This window comes from Galeopterus variegatus, unplaced genomic scaffold (genome assembly GCF_000696425.1).
Source record: "Galeopterus variegatus unplaced genomic scaffold, G_variegatus-3.0.2 Scaffold59, whole genome shotgun sequence".
In the NCBI taxonomy this organism is placed as follows: domain Eukaryota; kingdom Metazoa; phylum Chordata; class Mammalia; order Dermoptera; family Cynocephalidae; genus Galeopterus; species Galeopterus variegatus.
In genome coordinates this window covers 345030-369029 of record NW_007726170.1, presented here as the reverse complement: position 1 = coordinate 369029, position 24000 = coordinate 345030, and the positions used below count along the sequence as shown (strand labels likewise).

Here is a 24000-nt window from a genome sequence, read left to right as displayed (position 1 = left end):
GAGGGTTGTGATCCCGTTGCCGGTCCTGGTCCGGTAGGGGCACGACACTGAGGGTTGCGATCTGTTGCCGGTCACGAAAAAGACAAAAAAAGGAAAAAAAAATAAAAAATAAAATAAAATAAAAAATTCTTAAGATATTTATTTATTTATCTTTTCAAAGTATCTCTTGATACACATTTATTCTAATCTTATAATTTTTTATATACCATATTTTTTCTCTATGCTGAATAACTCTTCCTTAATTTATACTTCCTCAATCATAGTTTTTCTTCATTCTTTTGTCACTTGCTGTCATGGAAAGTCTCAGCCTAGACTCTGAATTAGATAATCCTTTATTAAGATAAAATGTGAAGATTAGTTTCTATATTTTTATATTGAATCCTGCTTCTGTCATAGTACCTCTAAAGTGTTCTTTAACCTTGGGCATAATGTTCATCTGTTTATTTCTTAGGTTTAGGTTTGGCTATGAGAATATTAACAGTACCTTAAACAAGGTAGATACTTATTTATCTTTCGTGTAAAGCATGTGTAAGTAGTCTGGATCTGCTATAGTTGCCAGTATTATTAAGAACCCAAGTTCTTTCTAAGATTTTTTGGCCATTCTCACCACAAGATTTCTAACTTGGTCCAGGATGACTGTTCTATTCCAGAATCATGTCTGCATTCCAGCCAGCAGGAAGAAGAGCATGCCCCCTCACCTTCAGAACCCTTCCCAGAAGTTGTATACACCAGTGCTGCTTATTTCCAACTTAGTCATGTAGCAGCCTCTAAAATTTTAAGTGGGACAAATGTAACCTTTATTTCAGGAAGCCAGGCCAAAATGTCAAGGGTTTTTTGGTTGTAGAAGAAAAGGAAACCAGACACTAGAAGGCAACCCACAGTTTCTACAACAACCATTCTGCATCTTCTATTGCTTTAAACTATAGCTCGTTTATTTTCATCACATTTGTGAGTTTTAGAGCAGCTCATTCTCCAGGGAATTTTATTTTGTAGGGAATCCCCTTCTTAGAATAAAGTATTCTCCACAAGAATAGACAAAACATATGAAAGCAGAGCTGTTATGGTTGATAGGGCCCTTTTCTCTACCTCCTACTGTCTTCTCTCCTCTCTCTCCACCTCACCCACCTCATGTGCCTAAGGACTGTTTAAAAAACAAATCCAAAATGCAGCATTTTCCACATTCATTTTAATTTTAATTTAATCTTCTCATTTTAATTTTCAAAATGGCAAATTACTACTTGTAATAATGAATCTAAGATTGACAAAAATAAGGCTTTATTTGTGAATTCTTAATTCTGAATTTCTTTTTTCAGCAGCTGGCCAGTGTGGGGATCCAAACCCTTGATCTTGGTGTTATCAGCATCACAGTCTCCCAAGTGAGATAACTGGTTAGCCCATTAATTCTGAATTTTATTTCAGAATCTAACTTATCCTTTTCTTTTCTTTAATTATAGCCTATTCAGTATAGAGTAAAAGCTAGAAAATGTTTTATCCTAAAAGAATATTGAAATGTATGAATCTATAAAAAATTCAAAATAACCGTTTCTTGAGTTAATTACAGATGAGCGTGTGTGTGTACTTTTGGCATTACAGGGATCCAAAAATTGCAGCTATTATCTGTGCTGAACTCAGCGTGATGCTGGCGTTCTATGCCTGAATAGAATTTACTGTGAATTTTTTGTTGGAATCAAAAGCTTCCAGTGTATGTGTATCTCTAAGGCATTGGATCAGCTCTGTAAGAGATACTTAACCAAATATTACTCAATTATGTAATATTTTTAATTTTTCTAGCTAGGACTATTTTTGTTCTCTTTTCTTATGAACGCGAAGTGCTACTGTCTTTCCCTCTACTCTGACCCCACTGGTTCCTGTTTATCTTGTGGCTAACTGGATCAGAAACAAAAGAATAGGATGCAGAAAATTAGTTTGCTTATAAAATGAATCACTAGTGCCTTTAGAGTCAACTACTCATCTTAACTTACATCAGATTAGTCTAGTGAATGGCTTAAATTAGTTTTTAACCTCAATTTGTAGATTTTTTCCTGCCAAAGATAGTTTTCTGTTAGGGATGCCTTACTCTCTTTCTTTTTTCTTTGAACATTTAAGCTTAAAGACTTTGAGCAAAATAGTCTGCCTTAGGAATGCCACATCAGGGTTACCAATTCTTAAAATAGTAAAACCATAAATTTTGTAAGCTCTTAGGATAATTTGCATTAGTAACAACTAATATAAAGATTATATATATAGAAGGCTCTGTGTATTGAACTGAATTTACTTTGATGTACTTAAAAAAAAAAAACAACCTTGTATCTTGTTTAACATTCCTGTCATATGCTCAGAAAAGCAGTGTAGAATATAGGAGAAAATTTTTAAGTGGTTTCGCTTTCTTACTCATTTTTAGAGTCAAACATTTTAATTTTCTACTGTCTGACGTATTAGGTTTTCTAGCAGTTTTACCTGAACCCAAAGAGAACAGATAGAAACTTCTGAACACTTGAAAAATTATGCATTCATAATGAGGATGATATAGGTAAATCCTGCATTTTAGTGTTTCTTCCTTTACATAGTTGACAGGTTAGTGACAGGTAACATCTTTTTTTTTTAATGTAGTTTTTTTTTTCTTTTTCTTTTTTTTTTTTTCCTTTTTGTCTTTTTTTGTGACCGGCAACAGATCGCAACCCTCAGTGTCGCGCCCGTACCAGACCGGGACCGGCAACGGGATCGCAACCCTCGGTGTTGCGCCCGCACCTCGCTCAGCCAGTGAGCGGCCGGTCTGTATGTGGGATCCGAACCCTTGGCGGAAGCGCCGCCACGCTTCCAAGCGGCGCACTGTAGCAGTGCCCCACCGGGCCGGCCCTTTATTTTTCATTTTTGCCTTTGGCCTTACATTATCCATTCAAGATAGTGTTTCCACAGTTACTTTCAGTTTCTAATCCCCTTCAATGTGGTTATCTTATTCATTTGTAATACAGTTAGATTCAAGTGTTGTTTTATTCCATTTTGGGTACCCTCCCCCCATCCTAGTTGCTTTTACTTACTTAGTTTGGGGGTAGGTATATGGATGGTATCTGAAACATTACTATTTTTGTATGAGAGCTATACAAAAATATTCTCAGAGAAAAGTCACTCTGTCCTCACCCCTGCTACCCCATTCCTGTCCGCTACTTTTCCCACCAGTTCCATGTAGATAACCAATCTCTTTAGTTTCTGATTTTAATCCTTTCTGCATTTTTTTCTTTTTTTAAAATTGATACATTATAATTGTACATATTGGGCCGGCCCGGTGGCGCACTGCTACAGTGCGCCGCTTGGGAGCGTGGCGGCGCTCCCGCCGAGGGTTCAGATCCCACATACAGATCAGTTCCCGCTCACTGGCTGAGCGAAGTGCGGGTGCAGCACTGAGGGTTGCGATCCCGTTGCCGGTCCCGGTCCGGTACGGGCGCGACACTGAGGGTTGCGATCCGTTGCCGGACACGAAAAAAAGACAAAAAAAAGGAAAAAAGTAAAATAAAAAATAATAATAATAATAATAATTGTACATATTTATGGAGTGTATGTGATACTTCCATACATGTATGCAATGCACAATGATCAAATCAGGGTCATTGGCATATCCATCACCTCAAACATTTATCATTTCTTACGTTGGGAATATTCAAAATTCTCTCTTCTAGCTATTTTGAAATGTAGAATAAATTATTGTTAACTGTAGTCACCCTACTGTGCTATATATTTGTTCCTTCTATCTAACCGTAATTTTGTACCTGTTAACCAGCCTCTTCCTATCACCCCATTCCCCCTGCCATTCCCAGCCTCTGGTAACCACTGTTTTATTGTCTACTTCTATGAGATCGACTTTTTTAGATCTCACATATGAATGAGAACATGCAGTATTTGTCTTTCTGTGCCTGGCTTATTTCACTTAACGTAACATCCTCCAGGCTCATCCATGTTGCCACAAAAGACAGGGTTTGATTCTTTTTTTATGGCTGAATAATATTCCATTCTGTATATATACCACATATTCTTTATCCATTCTTCTGTTGATGGACACTTAGGTTGACTCCGTCTCTTGGCTATTGTGAATAAACATGGGAGTACAGTTATCTCTTTGACATACTGATTTCCTTTGGATATATACCAATTAGTGAGATTGCTGGATCATATGGTAGGTCTGTTCTTAGTTTTTCAAGAAACCTCCATAGTGTTTTCCTTAATGGCTATACTAATTTATATTCCCACCAGTAGTGTATAAGAGTTCCCATTTCTCTGCATCCTTGCTAGTATTTGTTATTTTTTGTCTTTTTGTAATAGCCATTTTAACTGGGGTGAGATAATATGTCATTGTGGTTTTGATTTGTATTGCCCAGATGATAAGTTATGTTGAGCATTTTTTCATATACTTCCTGGCCATTTGTGTCTTCTTTTGAGAAATATCTATTCAGATCTTTTGCCTATTTATTAAACCAGAGTATTTGGCTTTCTGCGGTTGAGTTATTTGAGTTCTTTATATATTCTGGGTATTAATCCCTGTGGATGGACAGTTTGCACAGATAACATCTTTTAAAAAAAAAATATATATATATATATGTATTTTTTTGGCAGCTGACCGTTATAGCAATTGAACCCTGGACCTTAGTGTTATCAGCATAATGCTCTAACCAACTGAGCTAACCCATTAGTCCCTAAAAATTTTTTAAAGTAGTTTTTCTTTTTTTCTTTTTGTTTTTCTTTGGCGGCTGGCAGGTACAGTGATTCAAACCCATGACCTTGGTGTTATAAGGCTGCGCTCTAACCAACTGTGCTAACCTGCCAGCCCTAAAGTACTTTTTCAAGGGGAATTTTGCTTTAATCTATATTCTTTTGCCACAGCAGTAAACTAGTGTCATAGAACAGAAACTTTATGTAATTTAACTTATCAATAGCCTAGGTGATTTTTAATCTTGGTCTGAAAGATCGTGTTCATGAAAAGACATAAAAATTTGAGAAACTATTTACTTGGTTTTTTGCATTAATATGTCATCTTAAATCTTAGGTCTATCACTTGGCAAGTGTACGCTTACGTGATCTATGTTTAAAACTGGATGTTTCGAATGAGTTACGAAGGAAGATATGGACATGTTTTGAATTTACTTTAGTCTACTGCCCTGATCTAATGAAAGACAGGCATTTGGATCAGCTCCTCCTTTGTGCCTTTTACATCATGGCAAAGGTAATGTATAAGTTAGGAGAAGGTCTTTGCTGTAGTTGGCTATATTTGAAGTATTAATCTGTTGAACTTGATCTTTAGTTTGCCTTTAGTGCTGCAAGTCAATTCTGCCTCCATTATTGATTAAGTAGTAAGTTCAAGCTACAACATCAATTCTCTGGTCTTTCCATTTAGTTTCATAATAATCAGCTTGCTCACTTCATAAAAATACATTGGTTTGTAAAAGAGTGGGAGAAGGTCTTAGGGACTATTTGTAGTAAAGTGGCTTTGCACACTTTTAATGTGAACAAGACCATTTTCACCCCCACCCTTCACACCTCTGATCTGGTACTTTAAAGTAAAATGATCATTATACTGTAGGTGAGTAATTGAGGCCCATAGCTAAAAGTAACTTGGCCAAAGTCACACAATAAGTGGCAACCTAAGATCTCCTGATTCATAATGTGGTGTAGAATAGCTTCTGTACTGTAATGCTTTCCAGTGATTTATTGTGCTGCCTCAGAAGAGCATTTTACTTTCTAGTTGCCACAGCATGTTTGAAGTCATAAAATAGCATATCTTGCTTATTTTTTTAAATTCTGATATAACTGAAATGATCATTTATAACTTTTGTCTTTTTTTGGTAGCTGGCCAGTACAGGGATCGAACCCTGGACCTTGGTGTTATTGGCACCATGTTTTAACCAACTGAGCTAACTGACCAGCCCTATGACTTTTGTCTTGACCACATTGGCCACACTAGCAGTCCTAGCAGATATATACAGTTAAGACCTGATTTTTAAGCTTTTTGAGGCAAAGGACATGTTTTCAAATTCCTTTGTGATATTCCCCCTTTTGCAATGCCTCTTTAAAATCTCTATACAAAATTAGTCTTACTAAATGATACGAACATTTGTGTTTTCCAGAAAACTGTCAGAGTTCAGCTTTGCTATTTCTAGCTCATCATTATAGGGAACAGGTTTAGTGCTATGGACAGTGAAGCAGAGGAAAGGAGTAATTTAAGTGAACTTTGTAACAGTTAAACCAGAAGGGATTCCTTTTTGGTTTGCTAATCCATTTTCTTCCTTTTGGCCACCACTGTGACTTCTAAATATTAGAAGCCCTGCAGTCTGTCCTGAAATGTTAAAAACCTAGCCCTATAATAACCACTCAGTTTTACTGTCAGTCACCACAAGACATTTTCTATCCTTTAGTATGTGGTTAATTTACTTTTAAATAAGTACTTGAAACTAATAAAACTGAACACTGCAAGGGATTTAACAGATCTAAGTTTTCATATATCATTATTTTTTAAAGAAATATATTTTCTGTAGAGTTATACCATAGCAATTTCAGTGCTTTTTGATTAATGAAACTATTAACTAAATCCCCACAGGCCACAAAGTCTGAACTTTAAAGGTAGTAAAAATCATAAATGTTAGTAGTTTTTAGTCATGAGCTGGCCTGGGGTTAATGGTTTTCTGCAAGGCTGCTCTCAGTGCCAGGCTATAATTGAAGTTTTTGTTCAGAGCCATATTTCTTTCAAAAGCAGTTGATAAATGCAGTTTTTATTTTCCTTAGGTAACAAAAGAAGAAAGAACTTTTCAAGAAATAATGAAAAGTTATAGGAATCAGCCCCAAGCTAATAGTCACGTGAGTTACATTATTTTTCCTACTCTTCAAAAATAAATTTGTACTATATCTCTGCTGACAAGTCATATAAAAGGTAAACTTCTTTTATAATTTTATTATACTTTAGATTTTCTGGTTCAATGGATGGATACCATTAAACTCAAGAGACAATTTCATTAAAGGACAGTTTCAATAGAAGCCAGGAAATCTGGCTGTTTCTGACTCATCCATACACTTACATATACTTCTCACAGATTCTACCATTCCATTTGTTTATTTGTTGAGTGGAGACATTTTTCACTAGAAAATCTAATGAAAGATATGTGTAATAATAATAATATTTAATTGTATGAGGCTTGATTCTCTGATGATGTTTAAATCCAGTGAAATTTGAGCTTTATTAACTCAAGCTTTTTTTTTTTTATCTGCTAAGAATCTTAATGTTTGCATCTTTGAATAGATGTTAAGCATTTCTAATAATGTTGTTATAATAGCTGTGGCGAGAATCCTGTAAAACCTTTTAGTCATGGAAATGTAAAATGTTAGCATAGTGGACTGGCATATAGTAAGCATTTAGTGAATGTTAGCTTCATGCTGTTATTATTGTAGCTGAAGAACACGGATGGGTTACCTTAAGAGTTTGGCCATTCAAGAACCCAGCTACTCTCCTCTTTGGGAGCAAAATGGCCTCTTCTGTGACCCTGGAGATCACAGAATGAGGTAGCTCAGATCATAGCCAGAGAGAAAGAGGTGAAATCCCGGTACTAATAGTCATATTTCCATCTAAAAGAACCCCACAAATAGTTTCACTTCTTTACTTAACCCCCCAAATACAATATAGAAACATTTGAAGAACCAAGTGTTTGTCATATCTTGTGACAAGCTTGGAGTTTCTGGGCCTCTTCAGGAACAGAGGCTTCAGAGGTCCAACTTGTCCCTAAAGTTCATTAAGGTGAGGTTAGTATGGGTCAAAAATGGGCCATGCCACAGCTTCCTAAATATCCTATCAATACCAGTAACCTGTAGGATATGGGGGAATGCATCACACCTTCCCAGCTATCTTGAAGGTAGGAAAGAGTTTAGGGACAGAGAGGGGAAAAAGTTTTCATGTGGCCATCTGAAAGGAGATGGGAATGCAGTGGGAGCAGGAAAACAAGCCCCACTGAAATCAAGTGATTTTTGTGAAAGGAATTAAAGGGAAAGAGGAACAAGTTCAGATTTTTGAGGGTGCTTTTATTAGGCAAGACATACCCATCAATCTTTAGTTGCTACATACTTAATTTTTCTTCAGTTTCATAAATTCAGATGGCACATTTTAGGTGGTAGGCTCTGCTTCAGTTATCCCCTCTTCTACAATTTTTGCTGTAATCTATACTTACCAGAGTTGATAACATCTTAACCTTGATTATCACCCATACAAGCAAATATTTTTTAATTGGCTTGATATTTTGCTCTTATTTTAATTTTGCTTATCCTTGCCTCTTTGTGACTTAGCAGTCCTTTTTTTCCCATCTGGCCTGTAGGTATATAGAAGTGTTCTGTTGAAAAGTATTCCAAGGGAAGTTGTAACATACAATAAAAACATAAATGGTGATTTTGAAATGAGAGATTGTGGTAAGTTATCCAAATTATGATTCTTTTTTTTTTTTTTCTTTTGGTGGCTGGCTGGCATGGAGAATGTTATCCAATTTAACATGCCATATGTAATACATTTTTTTATTACATTTTACATAATACAATGGGTGTCAGGCAACATGGAGTCATGATGTAGGTGGGGTGGGCAATGCACACATGTTTTGAAAAGAAATAAGTTTGAGATAAGGACGGGGCAGGTGCCTCCCTCCACAGAGATGGGGTATTGAAACCATTCATTTGTCCCCTGTGAATTGTTTTGGAAGTTTTCCAGGCTACTTGTACATATTAATAGTATACATAAAAGACAATAAAATTCAAAAATCTGTATGACAGGGATTGCAAAGTAGTTGTCAGTGATCTTCCTGAGGAAACAAAAAAGGAAATGTCCTGTTCAGTAATAAGTACATAAGTGATTCTGCCACCACAGTCAAGATTGCACACTGTTGCCACCATCATGCTAAGACTTCAGGTGCTAGTAATCTAAAAAGACAGGAAAATTGAATGGTTAGTATTCATATGCCTCTTCTGCTCATCTCCTTTTCCTTGTCTCATAAGTGTATATATGTGTACGTGTATATATGTGCTGTGATTTATTTAATCCCACAATGTGGGACATTTAAGTTGTTTCCAGTTATATGTATGAGGATCCAAACCCTTCACCTTGGTGTTATAACACTGTGCTTTAACCAACTGAGCTAACCCACTGGCCCCAGTTATGTACAACTTTGTGATGAATATCATTGTTGCTTAATCTTTGATATATATCCTTAGGATAAATTCTTAGAGAAACTTGTCTGGGGCAAAGACAGTTTTCTTAATTACAAAAATATCCATGATCATTATGGTGACTGGTAACTAAATGTTTAAGATCTCACCAAAAAGATCCTTTAATAATGTCCTAGAATCTGACCCTATTTAAGAACACATAAGCCAAACTCAATTCTTTGTATATCAAGTATATTATTCCTCAGAATTTTCAAGGCAATGAGAAGTATATAACAGTAAACCTGACAAAATACAAAAAAGCTCATTTCTGTATTTGTTATACGTGTTGCTTACTTATCCATGGTGGTTTTTCTGTCCATTCAAAACCAGGCATCAAAGGTTAACTGGGAGGGCCGGCCTGTGGCTCACTCGGGAGAGTGCAGTGCTGATAACACCAAAGCCATGGGTTCAGATCCTATATAGGGATGGCCGGTTAGCTCACTGGTTGAGCGTGGTGCTGACAACACCAAGCCAAGGTGAAGATCCCCTTACCGGTTTTTTTTTTTTTTTTTTTTTCCAAAAAGGTTAACTAGGAAAATGTGGATCCCTTCCCTATTTTTTGTTTTCTCTATGAGAAACTAACTGCTAGCAAGTAACTGAGGTGCAGGGAACAGTGAAGTTCATGAGTAGAAGTAAGCAAAAGGTAATAAATCATGGTTTCTCTGATAAATATTAGTATCTCAAAGAAGTTTGAGGTGACTGAAGGTTACCTCCTTCCTCTACAACCTAAGATTTCAGATCAAATTATGTTATACATACATTTATTAACTACATATTGATTAGCAGGCAAGCAAAAAACCATTCTTATAGATCCTGTACAGTGGTGATGGCACAGGGCAGGGAGAGTATCCAGTGATAATGGAATCAAATTCTGGCACCCAAAAAGAAAGAAAGTTATGGAGGAGGATACAGTTAGGCAAGTCTATATTCTGATAAGACATGTTTCAGGTCCTGGAGCTATGGCTGGATGCTATGAGCTAGACTTAGACACACCAAAGAATACTGTCTGGGGAAAAACAGTTCTAGTTCTATAAACAAATTTAGAATTAGGTATAAAATAATTAATAGTTAAAAAGCACACACACGGGGCCGGCCTGGTGGCGCACTGGATAAGTGCGCCGCTTGGGAAGCGCGGCGGCGCTCCCTCCCGAGGGTTCGGATCCCACATACAGACCAGTTCCCGCTCACTGGCTGAGTGAGGCGCGGGAGCAACACCGAGGGTTGCAATCCCGTTGCCGGTCCTTGGTCCGGTATGGGGGCAACACTGAGGGTTGTGATCCGTTGCCAGACACGGAAAAAGACAAAAAGACAAAAAAAAAAAACACACACACACAGTTTATGTATCCTGTGTAGTAAGCTGAAAGCTCCAACTGTGTGTCCAAACACCACCTCACATAAAACATTAGCTTGGGACAGATGCCAAGATTCCAGATGCAGGATTCTGTTTACCTTAAGCAAACAATGTGCATCAGAATTCAGGGCTGGGCACAGGACTTCTCCGAGTTTTTAACCTTAGGACATCTTCCATAAGTAAAGCCCACAGACCTCACTGGACCTCTCATCCCTTTCATGCTATCACAGGTAGTGTCTCAAATATTTTAACCAATCTGCTTATCTTAAATATGTTTTAGTTTTGTCAACACGAGCCAGTTTTTAGCATTAGTCATACTTAATAAATGATCACCATTTTCATCAGTAAAAACCCATTTCTGATGTTGAGTATGTTAATTATCAAAACACTCATCATTGATTGAGATATGCCTAACAGAAATCCTTATAGTAGCCACCTATGGAGAGTGAGCTTCCTGATTAAAACATCAGCTCAACACTCATGGACCATGAATTCTTCATTATCATGCTAACAGACCACCCCAGACTGGCTTTCTTGATTAGAATACTTATGAGACACAGATTATAACTTAACCTAAGTAACACAAACATAACATTCAAGAGTATTATAGTAAATTGCAAACTTTGCAATATTTTCTCAAAGGCTTGTTTTAATGATTAAAAAGAATGTGTGTGTGTGTATAAATATATATATATATATATATATATAGCATTTAATACAAGCCTTGCTCAATAGTAAGACTTCAGTAAGGAGTAGATATTATTTATTATTTTGTTTATAAGCAAAATCAAATTTATTGTATTTTATTAATGAGTATGACTTTTTAAATGTCTTTTTTAAATTTAAATTTTTATTTTTTTTTCCAATTTAAAATCTGACTTAATATACAAAACAGAAATGCTTCAGTAGAAAGGCAATTTAATGACCACCAAGACCTAGAATTTAAAAAGACAATCCAACAGTAAAACATACACCCACGATATAAAAGGAGAATCACAGCTAACACAAGCCTATCTTTATGTTGGAGATGACTGTTATTTTCTGGGCAGTCAGTTCTCTAAGAGAGCTTCATCAAGTGAACAATGAACATAGCTGGGGGCTTGTGGGGGGAGACATGAGCAGTAGCTTTATACCTACAGTGGTGGTTCAGTGGTGAATCAAGAGTTCTCATTTCCTGATCATAAATAAGGTCATGCTATGCTGAAAATGGTCTCTGTCGGGCTTCTTGAACTTGAAAAGGAATCTGAATCTTTCTGGGAAGCCTCATGTACCACAAATGTTGTGTGGCAAGGCACAAAGCCAAGTGCGATTATGTAGGCTTAACTGAAAGACCCAGCAAAGTTGGTATAAGGCTTGTGAACTGCCTAGACTAAATATAAATAACAACTCCTCTTCAAACAGACCTCTTTCTGAGTTTCAGTCCTGTACACGTCCCAAGACACTCTTCCTTGGTCACACAGCTCTTATAAAGGATAATAATCCAAACAGTTTCTATTACCATCTGCACAGCAGTATGAGCATTCTTTTGGGGCGGGGGGTGGGGGGGGCTGGCCGGTAGGGGGATCCAAACTCATGACCTATGGCTTTATAAGGCTGTGTTCTAACCAACTGAGCTAACCAGCCAGCCTAGTATGAGCATTTAATTTGATGAAAGACAAGCTGCAAACTAACCTGAAAATTCCTATTCTTCTGTGAGCTCAGTGGGAAAACTAAGCTAATTAGCAAGCTGATTAAAAAAGATTCCCTGCCTGGCCTCTCCTTGACATCCCTAAGCTACCACATAACATGAGCAGTGTACCCTTTGAAAAATCATACAATGGGGCCGGCCCATGGCTCACTTGGGAGAGTGTGGTGCTGATAACACCAAGGCCAGGGATTCAGATCCCTATATAGGGATGGCTGGTTAGCTCACTTGGTAGAGCATGGTGCTAACAACACCAAGTCAAGGGTTAAGATCCCCTTACAGGTCATCTTTAAAAAAAAAGAAAAATCATACTATGGACAGCACCTTCTAAGGGCTGCTAAGTGGATGCATGTTGTGGATGAAAAGGATGGAGTGCCAGCTCTCTAAATGCAAGTCACTGGGAAAGGAAGGCCACTCATGTCAATCCACATGCCAATGTTAACTCAAACGTCTAGAATGCAAAAAGATGAGACAAACGCAAAGGTTCTCCATTTCCAGAGCCAGCAACTACACTGAGATGGAGAGACAAGGTGTTCATACACTCTGGGCAAAAGAATCTAGAGAGAAAAAGAATAGATCCACATAGCAAAGTCCAGGGTCTAGGAAACTCCTCCTTCACCAGAGAGCACAGAGGGCAAGAGAGAGACCCCACAAAGTGAAGTGACTGGGGATCCTCCAGGGTGGTGGGCGCCAGGGCACCATCCTCTCCTTCCCCAGCCCAGGACCTGGGGTAGGGGGGTGCTGGGATAGAGCTAGCAGCTAGAGAGCCTGGGGCGAGTCACCTGCTCCCACTGAGGGCTCCTTCGGGCTGAACAGGTGGTATGTGGCCTGGGTGGCCCTCACATTGTCCACTTTCAGGTTGGAGTTGGCCTGGTACAAGTGGTACAGGAAGGATTTCAGGTCCCCGCACAGCATCTGCCAGGTGGTGAGGAAGTAGATGCTAGTGACATTGAGCTGGACCCACTTGGACACGCTGCTGGGGTCCTAGGCCAAGGCGTGACCCTGTGCTGCAACTGCCCCCACTCCCAGCTGCTGCCACCCTGCCCCAAGGCCACCCAGGACCAGCACCTCACAGTGATTCTCAGCTGTGATCCCAGCAAGCCCCGCCACAGTTCTCTTTTGTTTTTTTTTTTTGGAAAGCTGATTTGTCTAAGACAACATACCTTACTTGACTTAAAATTCTTTAAGTGTTGAAAAATAAGCCAAAAAAAAAAAAAGAAAATGCTCTCAAGGGACAAAAATTCTGTTTTCATATGAGATGTGTAAATTTGGTAGTTCCAAATTGATAATTAGGTGACTTTATTAGCATTGTACTCATGTTACAGTCACCAAACAATTATGATGTAAGTAGAGTACATTTTTACTTGTTTTTAGATTATAGTGATGCCTTTTAGAGCTCACAAGAAACTGCCAAAATATCACCAACATGGTCTAAAAACTAACGGAGTTTTTAAGTGGTCTGTGGTCAGTGGCTTTTGCTTAACAGGAACTAAATGCCACTGCTCTCTTAATCAGAAAGCCAGTCCAAAATATTTACTGCACATTGTTATTGTGAGGAGCAAAAAGGATGGGGAAGATGTGATGGGAGAAACATAAATAAAGTGCCTACTATAGGGAAGTGCTACTGTGCTGGTCAAGCCTATCATATCTCAATCTGACTCTTTGTTTTATAAGTAATTCTGATCTTCTTTCTTTCATCTTAAAATAATTTTGCTTCTTTACCCTCTTTAAGTGGTAAGGATAACAGTATATGCCCCTTCTCAATCCCAAGACTAATGATAGTATGTACAGAGAAACCAACTTCAGTTGATTAAGCAGCTCCTCTGGGAATGATGGATGAGAGTTTCACCAATATGTGTGTCCCAAACAATTTGGTGTGCCTACCTGGGAAACCAGTTCCCCTGAGAAGTATATCTACTGTTCCTCTCAATGTTTCTCTTCTCCGGGTGCACATGTATTGTCCTGGGATATTAAACTAACTGTCTCAGGGCTGGCCGGTTATCTTACTTGGTAGAATATGTTGCTGACAACACCAAGGTCAAGGGTTCAGATCTTTGTACTGCTCAGCCACCAAAATACTAACCATCTCTGCCTCCTCCCAACCCCGAGATAATTTGCCTTCTCCCTTCCCACTTTCACTTTAGATTCTTGGAAAATTCTCAAGCCAAATATCTAGGCTAAAAAATTTAACATGTCTTCCTGGAGCTCTGCACATAATATCTCCATCTGCTAAGGGCTTGTCTCATTCACTAATGGTTTATATAAAAACACATTTTAATTGCTTGACAATGATATAGCTAATCCAAAAAAGATACTTATTTGCGGCAGCAGTAGGGAAAATTATAAAACCATAAGAGTTCACTGGTTTGTTTGGCAAATATGTGCCAAACATATACTATTTGCCTCGAATTTTATTAGGCAGAGGTCCCTACCTTCTGAGGAAAAACAGATTTGCAATAATTATGGCACCATGTAGGCAAACCTGTGATCTGAATTCTCTCTCTCAGTCTTTCATAAGTTTCATCTTTTAAAGTATATATGGTAAGATAGCCACTAGACCCACTGAGGCTTTACTTTCCAAAGTGCCAGGGTCCTTAATGATGGGGAAAGGTAGATATCTTTCTCCTGCATAAAGGATAACTGACATCTATCTTGCAGTGAAAACTTAACTGAATAAAATTATGTTTAGTTAGCATCCAAGGTCCTAGAGAGTTTTATATGTTTGGTTCATTCAAAGTGTATCTCCTTATCTTATGCACATATTAACAACTGGAATTAGAATGATGCAGAAATATGGAGACTATACTTTCTGCCTCTAAAAATTTGTAATCCAAGGAGGATATTAAATAATTTTGTTGATTCATATGATGAGAATAACCTACAACAGCTGTTACCATTCTAATATGCTTTGGAACAGTGTTCCCCAGGATGGTAGTGTAGGTGTTATGGGGGTAGAGAAACTATGCATAAAAAATTGGGGAAGTATGGAGTTAAAGTGGACATGTGTCCTCCCCCCTCCCCGCAACTCTTGGACTTCTCAGAGCCCTTAATATACTAACATGCACTCTGAATTTCCAGCATTTCCACTCTGAATATGCAGCATTTCCTCAATTTACCTAGATTCCCCAACCCCCACCCATAATTAAGATCCTTCAAAAATAGTGAGAGTAAAAAAGACATTCAAATTAGGACTGAGATCTTCATGGAGATTTCCTGGAATTACTTGACTGTTGGACAATGTTTGAGTTTTCTGGTTTTTCTAAGTTGAGGGCATGCTTCTCAATATTTGCAGACCATTGTATTGAGAATGAGAACTTTCATATGCTGAATTTTTTTTAATTGGCAGTGGTTTTCTTAGCTCCTATAAACAGATGATTCTCCTATATACAAGTAGACCATTGTTTGTAATACTGTTCCCAAAAAAAAGAGTAGGGTAAAGTTCTGCCTGGTGTCCAAAGCTATCCCAGAGAACACTAATAAATAGGAAAGCACCTTGGGGCAAGCTATAATTTTACAACTGAGGGTGCTAACTAAAAACTGAGCTCAAGGGTTCCTGTTGTGCATGGAAAAATAAGGCTGTTTAGAACACCAGTCATCTGCCATGTATTTCCTTTACCTTTTAGTTTTTCCACCTTTCTCAAAGAGCCAGTAAGAATATCTGAAGGCCTTTTTGTTATCTGAAGTTCAGGATTTGCTACTGCCAGCCATACTGTGGAGCTTAGCTAAACCCAAACCAGGGTTGGCACCCATCTATGGGCCACCAGTGACAGTGAGCTCAAAAGCTATGGTTGTAAAAACATTCTTGCTGAAGTGGTATCTAGAGAAAAGAGCACCACCTTCATTTCACATGTTTGCATTTCTATAGATTCCAATTTGATTTATAAGTAATACAAGTAGATTTCTGAACCTTTTCCGAAAATATTAATTTCTTTACATAAAGATTCATGTTTTTTTTTAATATTGTAGCGAGTGTTACAATTCAAATCACCAACTTGTACATTAAAGTACACCTATCACAACACTGAATTCTTTTTAACAGACTTAGAAGATGCTACAAAAACACCTGACTGTTCCAGTGGACCAGTGAAAGAGGAAAGAGGTGATCTTATCAAATTTTACAATACAATATATGTAGGAAGAGTGAAGTCATTTGCATTAAAATACGACTTGTCAAATCAGGACCATGTGGTACGTTTTATGTTTTACTTCTTTATTCAAATCTACAGTCATAGTTGAATTACAATTACTATGAGTTTACTTGTTACATAAGTATTTCAGAATTTAAAGCCTCACTATATTTTATATAAGAGAAAATACACTAGCAATCAGAATGACTAGTAACTTAATCAGAGTGATTAAGGCTATGATACAACAGAGAGCAGAGGAAATCATGGGAATTTTATCTACACTGTGATTATGTTGCTAGAAATTATGTGCTCAAATGGGCAAGGACTAGATGGTAACATGGAAATTTTGAAACAATTGATTTGGGTAATTTTTTGTTGTTCTTTTTGGTTTTTCTTGTTATATTGTGAGATAAATGTTTTTTTCTAGGTAAAGAGAAAAGGAAATAAGTAGGCCTGAATTATTAATAGGGTAACAGTAAGACATTTTTATGTAGACCCTAGTTTTGGCAGTGTACATATCTGTGTGTGTCTCTACATTCCTGTCCTTGTCCCTTTCAAGGAATATGGTCTGCAACTATCCTCAGAGGTTATGACTGTTCATCCTACTCCATCAGTTCCACCCTCCCTCTGTACTATACTATGAATATCTCTACCACCAGCCAATCGAAACTAATTAGCTTCAAGTGAAGATGATGAATGAAATATTAGTTAAGGAGCCATCTCCATTTATTTTATTTTCATTGTACAGAATATTAAAGAAAAATGAAATCCCTGTTCACCTAACTCTAAGTCTTTTGCGTATCTATATGAATTATTTTCCATTTCATTGACAGATTTGTTCCATGTTGGAATCATTTTGTTGGCTCATAGAATTCCTTAACCTCTCTTTTATTCTCTCTGCTACTGCTTTGGTTGTGGGTATGTGTGTGGAGAGAGATTCTTATTGCAAGTGTTAGAACATTAATTATTTTTTGTCCCTACTTTTTTTTTAATGATTATTGATTGATTGATTGATTGATTTTTATTGAATCATAATTGATTATATATATTTTGGAGATTCAATGTTGACATATGTTGATCAAATCAATATTATTAGTATGTTTATTGTTACAAATTGTACTTATTCTTTATGCCCCTTGTCCAATCTCTCCCTATCCCCCTATCTCTCCCCCCTCCCACCACTGATAACCCTAGATTGCTTCTCTCCCTCTGAAAGAGTAATGGTTGCTCTGTTGATTTGTTGCCTAGATGATCTGTCCAATGCTGAAAGGTGTTCCCCAATATTATCACAGAGCAGTTGCTTCTTCTGTCACTCTGGAATGGGCTTTGTGGAGAGAGACATCCTGTTCTTTTCTTTGGTCTCTACTGGTGACTCTCCTTGTGTTGATGCACTCCAGTGGCTGGCGGACCATCTGCATGGTAGTTGTGATGTCTAGTGACTTTCACGGCAGCCGTGGTTACTGTGGTGGCTGTGGTGGGCCACCCACATGGAGGAGATGTTTTTGGCATGCTCCTTGGTGCTGGCAGTGTGCCTGGTTGTGGACCGGGTGTCCGGTCCCTGCTTTGTCCCTACTTTCTAATGCAAGGTTTCCCATTCTCTTGGTTTACCATTCCTGGTATCTTACCCAGAATTCTATTATTTATTTATTTACTTATATTATTATATTTTTACGTTCTAAGATGTTGTTGTGGAGCAGTGGGGGGGAGGAGGAGAGGGGAGGGAAGTAGGGTGTGAGGAGGAGTAAGGAGGTAGGGTGTGGTCAAGACCCTTGGCACCCCCTTCATTCTGGCAGGGGAGACCAGGGGGCTTCCAGCAGGGGCTCAGTCATTGTTGGGCTGGATGCAGATGTCGGGGGTGACTGAAGTTCCTGGCCCCCCACCATTGCCCAAAATTCTTAATACTAATTATAGGATTTCCTGAAAGATCCAGGAAAATAAATTTTAGTTCATCTGTTAATAATTGTTGAATAGCTTAGTTGGTTAGAGTGTGGTATTGATAACACCAATGTGCAGGGTTTTGATCCCTGTTACCAGCCAGCCGCTGAAAAAAATGTTTTTTTTAAATCATTGAAAAATGAGGGCTAATGAGCCATTTGTTTGCTTTTTTCAGCCATAAATAAGCTCTTACAATATAACTGACTCCTTATTAGGAGATGTCATAAGAGTAAAAATTTGGTAGTATTCAAAAAAAGAAAGAAAATGTTTTATGTTAAAAATCTGATTTTGGGGGCTGGCTGGTTAGTTCAGTTGGTTAGAATGTGGTGTTAATAACGCCAGGATCCAGGGTTTGATCCCTGTACTGGCCAGCCACCAAAAAAAAAAATCTGACTTTTGGGTTATTTCAGATGGATGCTCCACCCCTCTCTCCTTTTCCACATATTAAGCAACAACAAGGCTCACCACGCCGGATTTCCCAACAGCACTCTATTTATGTTTCCCCACATAAGAATGGGTCATGCCTTACGCCAAGGAGTGCTCTGCTGTACAAATTCAATGGCAGCCCTTCTAAGGTAAGGTGCATACAGACTTTACTCCAAATCAACTTATACATATATGTTAAAAGTTGTGTTTCAGATTACCGATCAGTTATCATTAATCTTGATTTTTCTGCAAAGCTACTACTAATAAAATACGAACTGTTAACTATGGCAAGTTTCCTGTGATCAAGAGCAGTATATTCAGTTGAGGTAGTTTAGTCCATTGATGTTGACATGGTATTTGGGGCTTCACAGTAAGAGTCAAGTGTATCTCCCTGTTTAAGGATGATCTTGAGGGGCCGAGCCCGCGGCGCACTCGGGAGAGTGCGGTGCTGGGAGCACAGCAGCGCTCGCGCCGTGGGTTCGGATCCTATATAGGATGGCCAGTGCACTCACTGGCTGAGCGCGGTGCAGCCGGTCTCAAAAAAGGACAAAAAAAAAAAGGATGATCTTGAGAAAGGACCAGAAAGGTATCATCTACAAGTGGTCAGACATGGGGACTGTTAAGTTTAAAGAAAAGTGAAAGATAATTTGGTGTTTGGCAACCTAGATAGTGAAAAGTCTAAAAATAGAGGTCTCCTCTATACACAGACAGCTCTGTGGTTATCTCTATCTTTATCCATGTATGATGGTGGAGATGTAATATGGACATGATTGCTGTTTTCAGGTATTTCAATAACTATCAAACAGATATGTTCAGTATATTTTCAGAAGCCAGAATCAAAATTGAAGTGGGGCAGATTGTAACTCAGTCCAAATACAATGGCAGCTCCTTAACTCATTAGTTTCCTATTCAGTTCCACAAAAACCTATTGAGAATCTACTATACTCAGCAAAGTTGACTAAGATATAATACCTCACAGATTTGAATTTCTTCTTTATATAAATTGATTTCCTGTAAGGACGGTTAGAACAACTGACTTTTACAGCAGTGAATCTGAAACTATGGGTCACAATCACTTGGGGAGCTTGTTGAATGCAGATAGCTGTCCCACACAGCTACTGAATGACAAATCCTTAGCAGGCAGATCTGGGACCCTATAATTATAACAAGCTCCTTAGATGGTTGTGATGCACAGCTTTCAGGAACCACTTTCAGCAACATCAGCATCACGTGGGAGCTTGTTAGAAACACAGATTCTCAGGCCCCGCACCAACTCTGCTGAATCTGCATTTTAACAAGATCTCCAGATGATTATTATGCACATTAAAGTTTGAAAAGCTTTACTCTGAGGAATAGGATCTCAAACTTCAGGAAGCATCAGAATCAGCTGGAGGGCTTATTAAAACATAGATTGCTGGGCCCTATCCCCAAAATACTGATTCAGTAGGTGTAGGTAGGGTGAGACTTGAGAATTTGCATTTCTAGTAAGTTCTGGATGCTTCTGCTGCTTCTGTTCTGGGGACTACACTTTGAAAACTGTTGTTCTAAGGTTAATCTAGTTTTTAAAACCACCTGAAAAAATTAGTTCTAGCCACCATTATTAGGTTGGCCTAGATTATTTTTTTAAACATATTTATCACCTAATACATTATTTTTTATTCGTGGTGGGTAGTGGCTAGCTGGTACAGGGATTGAACCCTGGACCTTAGTGTTATCAGCACCCTGCTCTAACCAACTGAGCAAACTGGCTGGTCCTACCCCAGTGTTTAAATTTGGGTAGGGGATAGAGAGCAGGAAAAAGCAGCCTAGTTTTTTGCTGCTTTTCCCCCATTTTCCCCCTTTATTTACATATGTCCTCTATTTTTGCAGAGTTTGAAAGATATCAACAACATGATAAGGCAAGGTGAGCAGAGAACCAAGAAGCGAGCAATACCGATATCCATCGATGGTGATGCAGAATCACCTGCCAAACGCCTCTGTCAAGAAAATGACGATGTATTACTTAAACGACTACAAGATGTTGTCAGTGAAAGAGCAAATCATTAACACTGTTCCTGTTTCTGTGATAAAAGCACTTTCAGGTTCTGCAGAAAGTTGGTGATCTATCCTTCAATGCTTTCAGCCCTGCAGATGATAAATATCACTAGCTTATAAGAAAAATTGCACCAAAATTATGTGCTTTTTTTTTTTACATTTATCCAAAATGTAGTTGACAGAGATGTATTTTCAGTTAGATTGGAAAGGAGTGTTTTAAGTGCCTTTTAAAATATTAATAGTCATAGAATTTTTTAAATGTTTGTACCTTGGGTTAGTTTTTAAGATGAAATAAATAAGGAGAAACCGCATAATTTTTTAGCTCCTTTAAAAATAATCAAATGTCTCCTCCTTCTGTGCTTTGTTATACAAGGGTAAATAATATGTTTTTGGTGTGTGTGCTTTGAGATACTTGTATTCTCAATTTAATGTTGAAAGTAGGGGTTGATTCCCATAGTACCCAGGCCAGAGGGTAATATACCAGGCTGTCTCTGGCCCCCTGTGGTAACTTGACATCCAGGTGCCACTACCATTCTGGGTTGTGTGGATCCCTTCTCATGCCCTTCCTCTGCTTGAGCGTAAGTAAATTTGTACCTGAGCCCTGCACTACCTCCACTCCTTGCTTTCCAACCCTGAGCCCTCTTAGCCTGGTGATACAACCCAATAAGAGGCACTTGCTCCTTTTTAAAACACCTATCATTTTGTTTTTTATAACTTTAACTTAATTATATATGATCGTATTAAGACATGTAACTCAAAATAGGAAGCTGCTTTTCAAGCCAGTATAAAATTCAGGTAAAGTTATTAGAAACTAAGTTTCCTATTAGTTAGCACCTGATAATGTGTGAGATCTGTCCTTCTCAATGTCTAATTGATTTCCTAAGAATATTTGAAACCTTTTTCAAAGCCACATTAAAATTATTTGATGCCTTATAATTCTAATGTATATTAGTAAAATAGCTGCTTATTACTTCCCCCACTTTGTTCTCATTATTATTAGTGCATCATGAATTTCCCATTAGGATTTGACTGCTTGGTCTCCCTGAAGATGTTTCCCAGTCCTAGGGATGGAGCTTTCCAAAGAATCCTCTGTTCCACATTCACTTTTTCTAGTGTGTTTCCAGAATCTGGAAGGACTTGAATAAGCCATTCTTCATTAATTTTGAGAAGATGTTATCAAATGTATGTTTTTAACTGCAAAACTTATTTTTTTAAATGCATAATGTTTAACTTACCTATCTCCAACCCTGACTAATTTGAATTAGTCTAAGACTTGGCTTTCAGTAATTAGTATTGTCAGGAGTTTCATTTTTAAATTTTAAGAAAAGGGATTTTGGTCACATTTTACTTTTCTGAAAATTACACCTCATTTTTTGTGTAGTATCTACACATATTGTTATAAGTAAAATAATGTAGAGTCTGTCTTGAATCTTTGTACATATTTTTATGTAGCTATGACTATTGTATCATTTTCATCTTCATTATTAATGTGCAAAGTATAAATGAGAATTTGTACACTGACTATATAAAAAATATGGATATGTTTTTATCGGTATTTAGGACTTGGTATCAGTGTGCATTAAATGGTTAATAAAAATTGGAATTTTTGAGATTACTGAAAAAATTATACTTGTGCTATTTTCTGTGTGACTAGAAACAATTGTGCAGCCATCTAAAATCTGTCTTTTTAAATGTCTACTTTATGTCTTTTAAATTATTTAGTATAATTTAAAAGTTAATGTTCCTGGTGATTTCCAGGATCTGGGGTGAGAATGGGGCGTGACTGCTTAATGGACACAGAGTTTTCTTTTGGGCTAATGAAAATATTTGGGGACTTGATATAGGTGGTAGTTGCATAACATTGTGAATTTACTAAATACTACTGAATTGTACACTTTAAAATGGTTAATTTTATGTTATGTGAATTTCACCTCAATTTTAAAAAAATCTTAGCTACATATAAAGAAACAGGATTATTTCACTGAATTAAGGAAAAGGCTCATTTGTCTCTTAGGAGTGAGTTCAGGAATATTTCTCCACATGAGACCCACAGCTTAAAAATTATTTTCTTTTTTTTTTTTTTTTTTTTTCCTTTTTGTCTTCTTTACTGACCGGTAATGGGATCGCAACCCTCGGTGTCACGCCCGTACCGGGGACCGGTAACGGGATCGCAACCCTCGGTGTCGCGCCCGTACCAGGGACCGGCAACGGGATCGCAACCCTCGGTGTTGCGCCCGCACCGCGCTCAGCCAGTGAGCGGGAACCGGTCTCCATATGGGATCCGAACCCTCGGCGGGAGCGCCGCCGCACTCCCAAGCGGCGCACTCTCCCGTGCGCCACCGGGCCGGCCCTAAAAATTATTTTCTAACTAAGACTTTAATGTGATTAGATTATATTAAATCAGATTTTTCAAAAAGGTAATGTTCCTCCTTGTTTTAATTTTGTTCCTTTATAATGCTTTCACTAAGTTAACAAGCATTTATTGCCTGCCTAATCTATGCCTGGCCATCTGCTAGGTGCTAGGGATATAAAGATGAATCGGACATAGTTCCTGTCCTCAAGATATAATATTTGTCGCTCATTAATATAAGTATAGTAATACAGCTCTGCACAAAGAGGGATGGTGTTAGCACAGAGAAGGGAGTGAGTGAGTCACTCTGCCTGGGCAAGTGTGTCTGAGAAACTTCTGAAGGGGAGGTTATATGGTAATTTAGTCCTTACTGATGAAACTTTGTTTGCCAGGGCAGCCAAAGTGTTCCAGACAGAGAGAGCACAAACTGTAGAAGGGCCCAGAGTCATGAAAGTACTATAGATTTGGGAACTGCAGGTAATTTAATGAGGTTGGAGTGTATTGTGCATATGCAAAATTGTGGGTGGAAGTAGGGCTAGAAAGGCGGGCAGGGCCTTTCATACATGGGCTTTCTAAACCATGCAAAGGAGCTCAGGCTTGATTATTTCCAGTAGTTCTTAACATTGGCTGCAACTAGGGAGCTCAAAGAGTACATTGATGCATGGGTCTCTCCCCCAGAGATTTCTGATTTAGTTCGTTTAGGGAACAACCTAAGTAAGCATCAGGATTTTTAAATACTCCCTAAGGGAGCACCTAGGTTTGACAACCACTGCTATAGGCCATTGGCGAGCTACTGAAGAAGTTTTGAGCTTCTTGGATCTGTGAGTTTATGGTTTTCATTAAACTGGAAAAATGCCTGGCTATTATGTCTTCA

General features: G+C 38.1%; 1 protein-coding gene across 1 annotated transcript in view; it reads left to right on the top strand.

Annotated features, from left to right (window-relative positions):
- RBL1 (retinoblastoma-like 1) overlaps positions 1 to 22400 on the top strand; it is a 71289-nt gene extending 48889 nt beyond the window's left edge. The window contains exons 17-22 of the mRNA XM_008575398.1: positions 5036 to 5212; positions 6769 to 6840; positions 8343 to 8433; positions 16294 to 16442; positions 18727 to 18891; positions 20612 to 22400. Of these exons, the coding sequence (XP_008573620.1) occupies positions 5036 to 5212; positions 6769 to 6840; positions 8343 to 8433; positions 16294 to 16442; positions 18727 to 18891; positions 20612 to 20788 (831 nt within the window). The 3' untranslated portion in view covers positions 20789 to 22400. The remainder of the gene's footprint in view (positions 1 to 5035; positions 5213 to 6768; positions 6841 to 8342; positions 8434 to 16293; positions 16443 to 18726; positions 18892 to 20611) is intronic.
- Positions 22401 to 24000: the final 1600 nt, after the last annotated feature.